Below are 12,436 nucleotides of genomic sequence, written 5' to 3'. Positions count from 1 at the left end.
GGAACACTGTGTCCAATATTTATGTTCATCATAAGGGGTCTTTGGGCTGCACTTCGTCTGGCCCCTCACCTAGGACCTGTCTGCCTTGGGTGACCCTACTAGGGGCATGAAGCCCCTGACAGCATAGCTCCTAGGATCATTGGGACACTCAAACCCCTCCACCACGATAAGGTGGCAGCCCAGGGAGTTCTCATGAACTCGTACATGGGTTTTAATGAAACTCTCAGAAAATATTCACTGGATGTTAAGATTGAGCATGGCAAACCCAAAATGCAGACTCGAATTGATGTAAAAACTTAAACTGATTTATTAACGAAAAGAAAACAAGAAAACAAAAGGCTGATGTGGCAGAAAATACTAAGCAACAAAAAACTTACAATGGATGTTCATCTACAACTGATTAACTTATGGAGTCTGTCCAATTCAAGATTGCTGCCACAGCTAATTAACCTTAGTCAACACAGAAAAATGGCCAATTCTCTAAATTTTACAGATATTAAGCTAAATATTTTGTGATAGTAGCTGGAAGTCATACCCAACACATACTTTGAGCACAACACATTGTGCAACATTTATGCTTAAAATCTTGCTATTAACTTTTATAATCAAACTGTCTTTCTTATGAACTACCAAACAGATTAAAAAAAAAAAAACCTCTCAGAAAATAATCATTGGACATGGATCTACAACTGATTAACCTTTGGAGTCAATCCAGTTCAAGATGGCACCACAGCTAACCAACATTAGCCAACACAAAAATGGCTACTTGGTCAAAATTATCGATAAGTCCCTAAAGTTATGTGGTAATAGCTGGGAGTTATTCTCAACACATACTTTGAGTGCTACACTTTAGACTTTTCATGAGCTGATCATGGTGTCCCTGCTGCATATTAATTTCCCCTTCATCGAGCTCTCCTTAGGAACGATTCAACATTTCAGTCAGCTTGTAATGCTTGTTAACATTACAGACAGTAATCTGATTCCCGCCTCCCTGAAGTACTTTGATTCCTGAACCTTCATATACTGTAAATAGATCAACCTTCAGTGGCCTCAGCTAAAGGACATTTCTTAGATGCTGAACTGCTTCTTGGTGTGTCAAGAAAAGACCAAGACTAAGGATGTGTTTGGTCTCTCTACCGTTGCAGCATCAGAAGCTGCTCAGTGGATTCAAGACCAGTTCAGATACAAGATGTAAATAATTGTTAAAAAAAACAACAACATATTTTTATTAAAGGTTTAAAAATGAATGATGTTTTGTATACCATAGTGTTGCTACTTGAACAGGAGTAATCTGCAGTAAAGTATAGGAGCTAGATTTTGATGAAACTCTCAGAAAGTAATTATTGGATATACATCTACAACTGATTAACTTTTGGAATCAACCCAATATAAGATGGTCACCACAGCAAATTGATCTTAATAAACAAAAATGGCTATAACTCTATCTATAGATTTGGTGTGATAGAAGCTGAGGCAGCTCCAATAAACTAACAGATAGTGCAAGATTTTCCATTTAAAACCTTTTGGGTGCATGGCTCATTTTGGATTGAGCCCCAGCTTTATAGAGTTTGTTTTGTCGGTTTGATAATTTTATTGTTAACTTCACGAACACTTTGCATATGCAAACGTTCTCCAAAGCGGTCAGGATTTGGGTTTTCTTTGAGTTTCTTTTTGTATTTAGGGTTATTGTTTTTTCTTGTTTCTGGTTATCTTGTGTTCAGTTTGGGTTTATTGTTTCTTTTATTTTGTAATTTGGTTGTCTTCGTGTTTAGTCTTGTTTAGTTTTTGCTCTTTTTGTTTTTGTATTCCTGTCATCATTCACCTCCTCAGTTTATCACTTTGTTTGCCTGCCACGCCCATCTTCACCTGCCCCAAGTTTGTAATCACTCAGCTGTGCCCACCTCTCTTAACTTCCTGCAGCCTTTAAAACCTGGTCATTTCTCTCACTTGTCACTGGTCTGTTGTCGCTTCCGTGCGCCGTCTGGTTCCCCTCATAGCTTGCCTCTTGTGCTTTTTGGCTGCCTTGGATTTTGTTAGTGTTTTTGTATTTAGTTTTCTTTTGTTTTATAATAAATTAGTTTGTTCCTGAACCTCATCATGAGTCTGCAAATTGGGTTTGCCTCAAGACCGGATAGCGTGTTCAATATGGCAATAACAAATCTATTAGTCTTTTCCTCACATCCTCTATTATTCCACACATAGAAATAACGAATCCATTAACCCTATCCTACATAGTTCTGCAGCTACAAAACCAGTAGATCTAAAAGATGTCTAAAGTGTTCAAAGCACACTTATATTACCAGCTCAAAGCTGCCTTTAAAACCTCCTCTGGTACATGTTCTATTTAACACCCGACTGGGTGGAGTAAAAAGGCAAATGGCAGCAAAGAGGAGCAGAGATGGTCTGTGGGGGGGCACACAGCCCGGCTCTGGAGAGATGTGTGGGGGCGTCTCCTCAGCAGATAGCAGCGGCACATGTCCTCTTTGTTGTGTCACCGCTGAGCAGATGGTCAGCCTGCAGTAATGCCTTGATGTGACACTCACTAGTTCATTCAGTCATCTTTAGTCCTATTTGAATTAACTCTGAATTGTTCAAAATATCTGTTGTTAACAAGGTAAGACTCTAAGAACAATTTCAGCTGATTTACATGAAGTTGATTTCTTATATTATTGTGACATGTATGAATTTATCCTTGGTGCTAACCAAGATGAAACGAAAGACCTAGACGTTGGGTTCATATAATCATTCTTATACAAAGATCAGTTTCTATCATGTTATTTGAAACAGTAATGCCTCTAAATAATTAAAAACTGAATGTCAAATCCATCCATCTATTCAGCCATCTTCTGCTGCTGAGTGGTGGCCTAAGCTGAGATTTTCTCATTCAGCTCCTCGATGGGAGGCTCTAAGGCATTCCTGAACCAGCTGTGACATATTTATCTCTTCAGTGAGCTCTGGGTCTGCCCCGAGGCCTCCTCCACGAACTGCCACCTTGTTGTGTTGGAGGGCTTTTAGTGCAAGGAGCTGCAGTATATTTCAGGCCTGCAGTTCCTCCTCTTGTAACGTTTTACTTGATAAATTGGTTCTGGGTGAGGGGCCTAACTAAACACAATTCAATAAACCTTTTTGACAATGACGAGATCAAAGAACCCAAATACTAGATCTTTTTAAAATTGCAGTCTGAAGCAGAAAGGTTAGCAGAGCCTGGTGGCTTCTGCTCAGTGACAATCAGTGTCACCTTGTAGAAGTTCAAGTGTTGGACTGACAGCCTGCAGATATCAATATTATCATAATCATAAAGCTAATCTGTGTCACATCCATCCTTCAGTGGCATGCCTTTATTCTGAATATGAACTGCACAGAACGGAATTTTCCCCAGATGGCACACAGTTCACAGAATCACCCTCTTCATTACTGCATGTTCCCATCAGTGTATCGTGGCCCAGTAAAGCATCTGGTCAGCCTACAAACTGAGGAATGTCTTGAAGTTCACTTCAAGAATGTGTTCAGAGGGAGAAAGCTGTCACGCAGAATGCCAAATGCTCTCATACCCCTCTCCTCGTCTCCCCTCATGGCTTGTTGGCATCTTCTTTCTGACATCTTTGCTCGTGAGGACGAGCGTCTGATGACCTCAAACCCACAACACATATGGAGAGATGCTGTAAATATCTTGTCCCTTTCATGTGATGATGGTGGGTCCCCTGAGCTCCTATGGTGGCTGTGGAGTCTAAGTGGGTGCTCAGGTAAAGGTGATGTTTGTTCAAAAATAATAAATGAGCAAACAAACAAAAACGATTCTTTTGAAAACAAGTATTGGACTGAAAAGGAATGTGTCGTACCTCTCTCCTCCAAACATTTTTTTTTTTTATGTATAAAACCATTTAAACTAGAGAAATTCAAAAATGAGGCGTGATTGCTTAGTGCTGAACAAGCTGAAGCTGAGTTCTTGAAGCTAAAAGAAGCAAAACATTAACTAAAAGCCCAAAGTAGCAAGGTGCAAGCTCAGAGACAAAAGTAGGAAAGGTTCAGCTAAAAGCAGCAAAATACTACCTAAAAGAAGCAAAAGTTTAGCTAAAAATCCAAAAGTCACAGCACCCATCCTCTAAATGAGCTGGATGTTTTGATATTTGAATGGCTAAAAATATTACAAAGTATGCAGTAGTTAGATTGTAAAAAAAAAGAGACAAAGTACAAAATGTTGACTCAGCATTCACACTATTTCACTTAGTTTTTTACAGACTCCTGAAAAGTGTTGTCTTTAGAAATGAAGATATCTGCAGAAGAGTGCTTTACAGGAACTGCTGTTGCTGTTGTGTTATTAACGTTATTGTTTCAAAATGAACAGATTTACAATGAGGAGAGGCGACGGTTTAATCTGGTGAAGAATCAGCCTCGCCGGATTGTGGAGAAGGTGGCCTTGGACATAGAAAAACTCCTGGCAAAGAAGCGCAAAGCACTCGATGTAAGTTAACGTCTCCTGACGCTAAATTACTGTGTATCATTTTTCACTTTATTATTCCTGTCTGAAACTCTCAGACATGTCTTGTTTTCGCTGCTGTAATGTGACCTTTTGTGCGTTTACATCCTGCAGAGGTTAGCCAGTGAAGCAGAAAGGCTCCAGCGAGAGCATCTATGGCAGGATGGAATCAAGGTAAAAGAGTCAAAAACTTATTTACATTTTCTGCATTTGAAGTGCACGCACAGCAGTCAGCTTTTGTTCTATTCCAATTTCATTTCTGATTATGTTTTTTTCCCCCCACAGTGTCCCAAACAAATGATTTTAGTCTTTTTGTTATTTTATAGAAGATGATCCATTGAATTAAAAGTGCAGACACAGCTAAGAACCGAAACAGCAACAACAAAAACACCCAAAACGAAAACAGAATATATCTCTTAAAACATAATAACACTAAAACTACAACATTCAGTCATTGCTTCAGTTGTCACAGTCATCATATTTAATGTAAGTAGTCATCACTGGTTGCTGAATTTCAGCTTTCACATGGCTCCCAGTGCATGAGCAATGCCATATGGTTAAAGGTGAACGGGTGATTGCAGCAGAAGATTTTCAAAAACAGAACCTGCTGAGCATAAAGGAGATGCTTGTTTTAGTAAGCACATGATGGCAAACAGCCGACTGAGAGAGCTGTTTGTGTTTTTGGTAAACGGCAAAACAGGCTGAGGAGTTGAGTGACGATACCATTCAGTAATCAGAAAACTCCAGAAATAGGAACACCTCTCTGAGTAGTTGTCACACGTTCTACTGAAGTTAGTTGGGCCTCTTCAGAAACTAAAGACTAACAGATGGCGATGCTCCACACAAGCCTTACAGCCTGTCTACTGAATCATAACGTGACAGATCTGAGCAGAAAACACTGCTGAACAATAAGAGACATTTGGTAGTTACAGCTTTGCAAATACAAAGATATGGTATTTTTACCCCTCCCTGCAATTTATATCCTTATTTCTTTTAGGATTTTATCTGTTATTGTGATAAACTACGGGTTTAAATCCTAGTTTTGGGCTGGGATGACTTTACATTTGCATTTGTTGGCATTTTAAATCAGGAGAGTGGAACAATTATTAGAGCTGGACTGATTAGTTTACAGCCTTTTGTTATTTGAAAAGAAACTCTGTAATTAATAACGAGTCGGTTGAAAAGCTCATATTAGTTGAGATGTTTTTGTAGATAATAAACAAGTGTTACTCAGACATCCATGTGAAGCTCTTGGCTTGTTGTTTGGAACACCACAGCAGATTTTGGTTCACTGCCCACTTCCACAGTCTTCTTCTTCATTAGTATCCTCACATGACAACCATCCAAAACAGTGACAGAAAGGATAGAGAACTGATTTGTTTACATAAATGGTGGCCACTGCTAACTGACCTTTGTGAACCCAAAAATGGCTGTAACATAATCATTTCAATAGATAATGAGCTAAAATTTGGCGTAGTAGCTTAGAGTCCTCTCTTGCACATAAATTAGGTGCTAATAGATCCTGCAAAAGCTTTGTTTAATCTTCACATGTAAGGCAGCAGGCGATGTGCAATCCAGTTTTTCCTGCAGCTCTTCACCTCCTGATACTTTAATATTTTGTTTCTAAATAGCGTATTGCTTGTTTAAGATGATCGCCTTTAACAATGAACATTATATAAACATATCCTAATTGCTTTCTGTGAGTCCAGAGACTCATTTGACGACTACATGTGACCTCTGGTCCTCACAGTCTTTCCCAGTTGTCATTAGCGCTGTTGCCTCCTCATGTCTCCATCTGTTTTCCTTCAGGAGCTGGACATGGCTTACTATGACTCCAAAGCAGAGCTGGATTATGTGAGTGAGGAAAAAACTAAAATTTAACTCTTCTCCTACTGCCATCAGTTTGCTATATTTAATGTATTCCAATCTGTCTAAAGCAGGGGTAGGGCAATCCTGGTCCTCGAGGGCCACTATCCTGCATGTTTTCCTTGTTTCCCTGCTCCAGCACACCTGATTCAGTGGTTAAATCACCTCTTCATGTTCTGCAGAAGCCTGTTAATCACTCATTGATTCAAATCAGGTGTGTTGGAGCAGAGAAAAAAGTAAAACATGCAGGATGGTGGCCCTCAAGGACCAGGATTGCCCACCCCTGGTCTAAAGGAAAGCAGAAATGTGTAACATTTGTGCACTTTTTTGTTCTGACAGAATTCCATTGACGGGGAAGTAGAGGTGGATAATCCCTCCCAGCTCAAGCTGGAGTTTGTGTATGACCCCAACTTCAAAAATAGCGTCAACTTTTCCCACACAGCTGTTCAGATCCCAACAGATATCTATAAAGGAGGCAAGTCGTGCTCCAATTATGTAATTTTTCAAGACAGCAGTCTGGAAAGATAGGCTTCTAATTTATTATTCTTATAGTAAACATGTTTTTTATTTTAAACATCAGGGTTGAGTGGTCTTGGTGTCAAACTACTTTTTTGTTTTTAACAAACTGCTTCTGGTAAACAAATATGTTCAGAGTTGCTTCAGTGCACAGATGTATTTTGTCAGACTCACTTCACTGAGCAAATTTCATATCATCTTCTACAAGTCAGACCTAAACTTGAACTCACTGCTTTGAATTTTAGTGTCTGATCTTTTTAAATTCACTTCACTTAAACCTTTCGCAGACTTTTAGAAATTTGTTTTAAAACGTTCCATCCTCTACTTGTAATAGTTTTTATGTAGTCATAAACAATTAAGCTATTTTTAAATTATTTAAAAAAAAACTATTCTTTGTAGAGTCTGGGTTTATTTAAATACCCTTTATTTATTAGTTCATTTATTAGCCTTCGTAAGTAACTCATTCTTACTAGAAAACAGGGTCATCCATCCACCCTCACCCTTCCTACAAGGAGCGCTTGAAAGTAAATAAAAATGTAAATCTTTCTCATGTCTTTGAGCAGTGTTTACATTATGTTTGTCTCCTTTTTAGCGACAGTCATTCTGAATGAGCTGAACTGGACGCAGGCCCTGGAGAGAGTGTTCATGGAGAACAGTCGGGAGGATCCGTCCTTGCTGTGGCAGGCGTTTGGGAGTGCGACAGGAGTCACTCGCTACTATCCAGGTGAGGGTTTTTTACAGCTGCCTGTGTGTTCGCTGAGAAATGTGACGACTGAAGTTAGACGTGTTAACATGTTAATTTGGATTAAACAACATCAGTCTCCAAATTCTATTTTTTTTTTCTGTTTTTTTCTGCAGCCACACCTTGGAAAGCCCCTGATAAAATTGACCTTTATGACGTCAGGAGGAGGCCCTGGTACGGCGTGGCCCCTTAAACGTGTGGACTTGTTACATGTTAAAGCAGATTTAGAGGACAGAAGTGTTTCCTTTTTTCTGTTCTTGTTACAGGTACATCCAGGGTGCATCATCCCCCAAAGACATGGTCATCCTGGTTGATGTGTAAGTACTTAGTAACACTGGAGGATGAATCAGCGACTTGTGAATCAGTGGACAGATTTTAATGAAACTCTCAGAAAGTAAGAAATGGATATTCATCCACAGCTGATTGCCTTTTAAGTCAACCCAATTCAAAATGGCCATCACGGCAAATCGACCTTAGGAAAAACAAAAATGTCTATAACTCAGCCAAGTTTACAGATGTCGAACCGGAATTTGGAGTGGCTGTAGTGGAGAATCATTCCCAACATATACTCTGAGCACCATCTTCTACAAGATATCGTGTTTCAACATAAGATGTTCTTAGTTCAAAACTTTGGCATGGAAGGTGGCGGTTGATATGCTTCCTTTTAGGAATGCTAGGCCTTTAATTATCTAATGATCTCATCTGCCCCCCTTGTAAGTGAATAAACATGATTTCTTTTAATTTTGGTAAAAAAAAAAGAAAGAAAGAAACATAGTTCCCACAAGCAACCAGTCATTAACACTAAAACGTTTGCTCCTGATGTGCACATTTTGACACTCACCAGTGTTATCAAGTAGCAACAGTTTGCAATGACAAAAGAAGAACAGCAATGTTTTTACTGCATGTGATGTAAAAAAACATATTGCGAAACTTAACAGAGCTGGAAGGAAGATTTAGGAGCATCAGGTCATTTTTACTAACCTATTTTTCGTTTTTTTTTTAAATGAATTTTATTTGCTACCAAGTTTGATAGAACATCTTTATTGCAGACAGTACACTTTTTATTGCAAACTGCTTACAAGTGCATTTCCCCCTTTGCCAGGCAAAAGACTATATGAGACACAAGGTTGCAACTACACAGATAACTCAATTTGTTCTAAACATCACAGAATTAGACCCAGTTTTGCAACACTTTTATTAGTTTTCTCATCATAGACTCACATCTTCAGGTTCAGTAAATACTTTTTATGCAATGTTTTGGAGGGTTAGGAAAATCTCCAAAGCTTTGAGATTTTATTTTTCTTGTCCCATATTTTTTGCTGTTTGTGCATGTGATGAGTTCGATGCACTCTTTGTGTTTCCTCAGGAGCGGCAGCGTCAGTGGACTCACCCTTAAACTGATCAAAGCTTCAGTGATGGAAATGCTGGACACTTTATCTGATGACGACTACATCAACGTAGCCAGGGTTGGTGTCTGCATTATCCCCTGATCTCTGGCTCTCCATCAGCCCTCCCGTCTCTCTCCACGTGTCACGTGTGATCTCATAGGTGCTTTTCCTTCTGTGTTTCAGTTTAATGAAAAAGCCGAAGCTGTTGTTCCTTGCTTCAAACATCTTGTCCAGGCTAACGTGCGAAACAAAAAGATTTTTAAGGAGGCTGTGCAGCAGATGCAGGCTAAAGGCACCACAGACTATAAGTCTGGGTTTCATTTTGCCTTTAACCAGCTGCTCAATGTAAGTGACCTACTCATTTATTTTGACTGGGGCTTAACTAAGAAACATACACACTGTTTTACTGCAGTGACCTTCCATGCGCATATAATGCTGTGTTTTTCAGAAGACAAATGTCCCACGGGCTAACTGCAATAAAATAATCATGCTGTTTACTGACGGAGGAGAGGACAGAGCTCAGGATGTCTTCATGCAGTACAACTGGCCCAATAAAACAGTCGGTTTTAGGATTTTTATTCCTATTCTGCACAGTAACAGGATGTGTTGTGTTTTCTGCATCATATTTACTTTTTCTTTCTGCCCCCCTACAAAGGTTCGAGTATTTACCTTTTCCGTGGGTCAACATAATTATGATGTCACGCCTTTACAGTGGATTGCCTGCACAAATAAAGGTGAGCTGCACTTTATACAACAATTTTCACTTTTCTTATGCATCAAAGACTCAAGAGTTACAGTTTGTTTATCTTTCTTTATTTGTAAAACTGCTTTTCCCAACTGGATCTTTTATGATTTGAGCATTACAATGTACCATGTCAACAACTTGATTAATAAATCACGGTTTGGACCAGTCAAAAAAAGTACACAAAGTTGTTAGGCAAAAAGAAAAAAAAAATAGTTGTAACTTTTTAAATCTTGAGCACATTGTAAAAGTCTAACTTGATGAATTTATTTTCTTTTGTGTGTGTGCATGTACACAAAAAGCATATTTTTTTATTATCTTCTTGATCCACCCAGCTTTGGTTTTTATAAATGATTGTTTTTAAATAAATAGAACAAAATCAAACAATTTGCATTCTGCTGTTTAATGACCAAAAATTGCTGCTAATGAACTGGATCAGTGGGAGGCATGGTCTGCTCTGCTGAAACTAGATGCAATGTTTACAATTCAATCCTGGATCCAACACTCCAGCTTCATTTAGCTGCATAGAAATTTATCCTGATTAGTTTCAAAATTAGGGAAGACAGAAAACACAATAAACTATGAAAATAGTAGTCATTAGCATTCCTCGCTCCAATTATTATCCTGGCCTTTCATAATAAAGATCAATTGTTTTTCGAACAAGAAATAAAATTAAGAACGGAGTTACTAGAATTCCAAAAAATGACCAATAATTATGAAATGTATTTGACTCAATGTTGCAGAAAAAAACAAAAAATACAAGATTTTGAGCTAACCTTCAGCTGCTTTGACACCTCCAGCTGATGATTTTGACTGAATGCATGCAGAAGCTGACATTTAAAGCACAGCAATAATTCTCTTCCCTCTTGTTGTCCGTGAGATTTAAGTGTCTGAGTCACTGTTTCAGAAACATCTTTACTCAAATCTGGAATATTTATGAGCGTCGCTCATGTATTTTCTCTGTTCTCACACATGCGCTCTGTTTCGTTTCTCTGTTTGTCCTTTTTTTTTCTCTGCATCGCTCGCCAGGTTACTATTTTGAGATCCGTTCCATCTGTGCTATAAGGATTAACACCCAGGTGGGTTTGTCAGGTTCTTCTGACACAGCTGATCCCTTTTAGTTTTTAGTTCTCCTTTCTGCACTCATTCCCTCTCTGGAAAAGGATCCTCCCTTGTCTTTAGGCACATTGATGCTGGTTGTTTTGGAGCTGCAGATGGTCACGTTCAGTGTTTCTGTTTTTGGTCAGGAGTACCTCGACGTGCTGGGACGCCCCATGGTTCTGGCAGGCACTGAGGCCAAGCAGGTTCAGTGGACTAATGTGTATCAAGACGCTTTGGTGAGACTCTGGATGGGTGTACACACTATAAAAAATAATCGCATTTTCGACATTTTACGTAAATGATTTTTTTCTTTGCAGGGTCTCGGCCTGGTCGTGACTGGAACTTTGCCTGTTTTCAATCTCACCATGAATGGAAACTCACAAGTAGTGATTATATTTGTTTGTTTGTTTCATTTCAACTAGTAATTAGATCATCTCAAACATGCCAGTTCCTTTGAGCTACTTTTATGATGCTTTTCTTGATTGTTTTTCAAGAATCAGCTGATTTTAGGCGTCATGGGAGTCGACGTGCATCTCGATGAGATAAAACGACTGACGCCACGTTATAACGTATGCACACAATTGTCTAGTTTTTCTTTATTTGTGTTTTTGTCGTGTCAGACGGAGCAGATCAATATGTTCTAAAATGTTCCTCTCTTATTGTGTCCGGAACAGCTCGGGGCCAATGGATACATATTTGCAATCGATCCAAATGGATATCTCCTCCTTCACCCTAACCTTCAGCCAAAGGTGATTTACTTACCTAAAAATAAGCTGTTATATGCTTTAAATTTGTTTTTCCTTTGCCTACTTACTTCACGTCTTTAACCTCACTCGACTCCTCTCAGCTTGTCAACCTCCCTGAACCGGTGACGCTTGACTTCCTGGATGCGGAGGTGGAGGACAGCAACAAAGAGGAGGTGAGCACCGAGTGGAACTTAAAAAAAACAAATAATTCATCTCATATCAGATGTTATGTTTTTATCTGTCGCACAGCACCAGTCCTCAGTGTCTGCTTTGACAGTTTTTTGTAGTTGATAAGAACTGATTTGCTGTTTTTCTTGTTAGATTCGACGACAAATGATTGACGGAAGACCAGGTGAAATACAGGTCAAAACTCTTATCAAGTCTATTGATGAGGTATGAAAATCCTTTAAGTTTTTCCCCTCAATATGGCTGTAGCTATTAAAGAGAAGGATGATATATAACATATGGTACTGTGCAGAAGTTCTTTATATTTTGTTTCCAAGCAGCAAGACCCTCTTGTAATCTTTTAAAATGGTCTTGATCAATAGTTCTTCAGACTTTCTGAAGGTCTCTCAAAGTTTTTCTTTAAACTTACACTGCCTTTTCTACTCATTACCTGCTGATCATGACAAAGATAGAGCTTAAAAACCTGAGAACAGTGGAAGACAAAATAGGGCTGGGCCTAAAAAGCTGTCATATGAACAGTATCTGAAAGTTGTCTTAAAGTAATAGGAAAATTGTTTATAAAAACCTTTACATGAGAGATGCATCATCTTCAGTTAATCATCTACTGTATGCCAATTTTCAGCTACAAGTTCTTTGGGAATTACTTTGTTCGAGCTACTGTGTGTTATTGTG

General features: G+C 38.9%; 1 protein-coding gene across 3 annotated transcripts in view; it reads left to right on the top strand.

The window, feature by feature from the left end:
• The window catches only part of LOC108247395 (voltage-dependent calcium channel subunit alpha-2/delta-2-like), a 41,664-nt gene that overhangs the window by 17,878 nt on the left and 11,350 nt on the right, over positions 1-12,436 (top strand). For 2 of the 3 annotated variants that reach the window (XM_025010415.2, XM_037975498.1), the window contains exons 3-19: positions 4,346-4,462; positions 4,592-4,651; positions 6,287-6,331; positions 6,683-6,818; positions 7,452-7,583; positions 7,718-7,775; positions 7,868-7,918; positions 8,968-9,067; positions 9,173-9,334; positions 9,438-9,723; positions 10,761-10,810; positions 10,979-11,068; positions 11,150-11,215; positions 11,327-11,401; positions 11,507-11,581; positions 11,680-11,751; positions 11,900-11,971. In XM_025010415.2, coding sequence (XP_024866183.1) covers positions 4,346-4,462; positions 4,592-4,651; positions 6,287-6,331; positions 6,683-6,818; positions 7,452-7,583; positions 7,718-7,775; positions 7,868-7,918; positions 8,968-9,067; positions 9,173-9,334; positions 9,438-9,723; positions 10,761-10,810; positions 10,979-11,068; positions 11,150-11,215; positions 11,327-11,401; positions 11,507-11,581; positions 11,680-11,751; positions 11,900-11,971 — 1,647 coding nt within the window. The remainder of the gene's footprint in view (positions 1-4,345; positions 4,463-4,591; positions 4,652-6,286; positions 6,332-6,682; positions 6,819-7,451; positions 7,584-7,717; positions 7,776-7,867; positions 7,919-8,967; positions 9,068-9,172; positions 9,335-9,437; positions 9,724-10,760; positions 10,811-10,978; positions 11,069-11,149; positions 11,216-11,326; positions 11,402-11,506; positions 11,582-11,679; positions 11,752-11,899; positions 11,972-12,436) is intronic. The other variant, XM_017435490.3, reaches the window with a different exon arrangement.

This window comes from Kryptolebias marmoratus, linkage group LG4 (genome assembly GCF_001649575.2).
Source record: "Kryptolebias marmoratus isolate JLee-2015 linkage group LG4, ASM164957v2, whole genome shotgun sequence".
NCBI classification, from domain to species: domain Eukaryota; kingdom Metazoa; phylum Chordata; class Actinopteri; order Cyprinodontiformes; family Rivulidae; genus Kryptolebias; species Kryptolebias marmoratus.
Note: the sequence above shows the minus strand (reverse complement) of the source record. Positions and strands in the feature narration are given on the sequence as shown.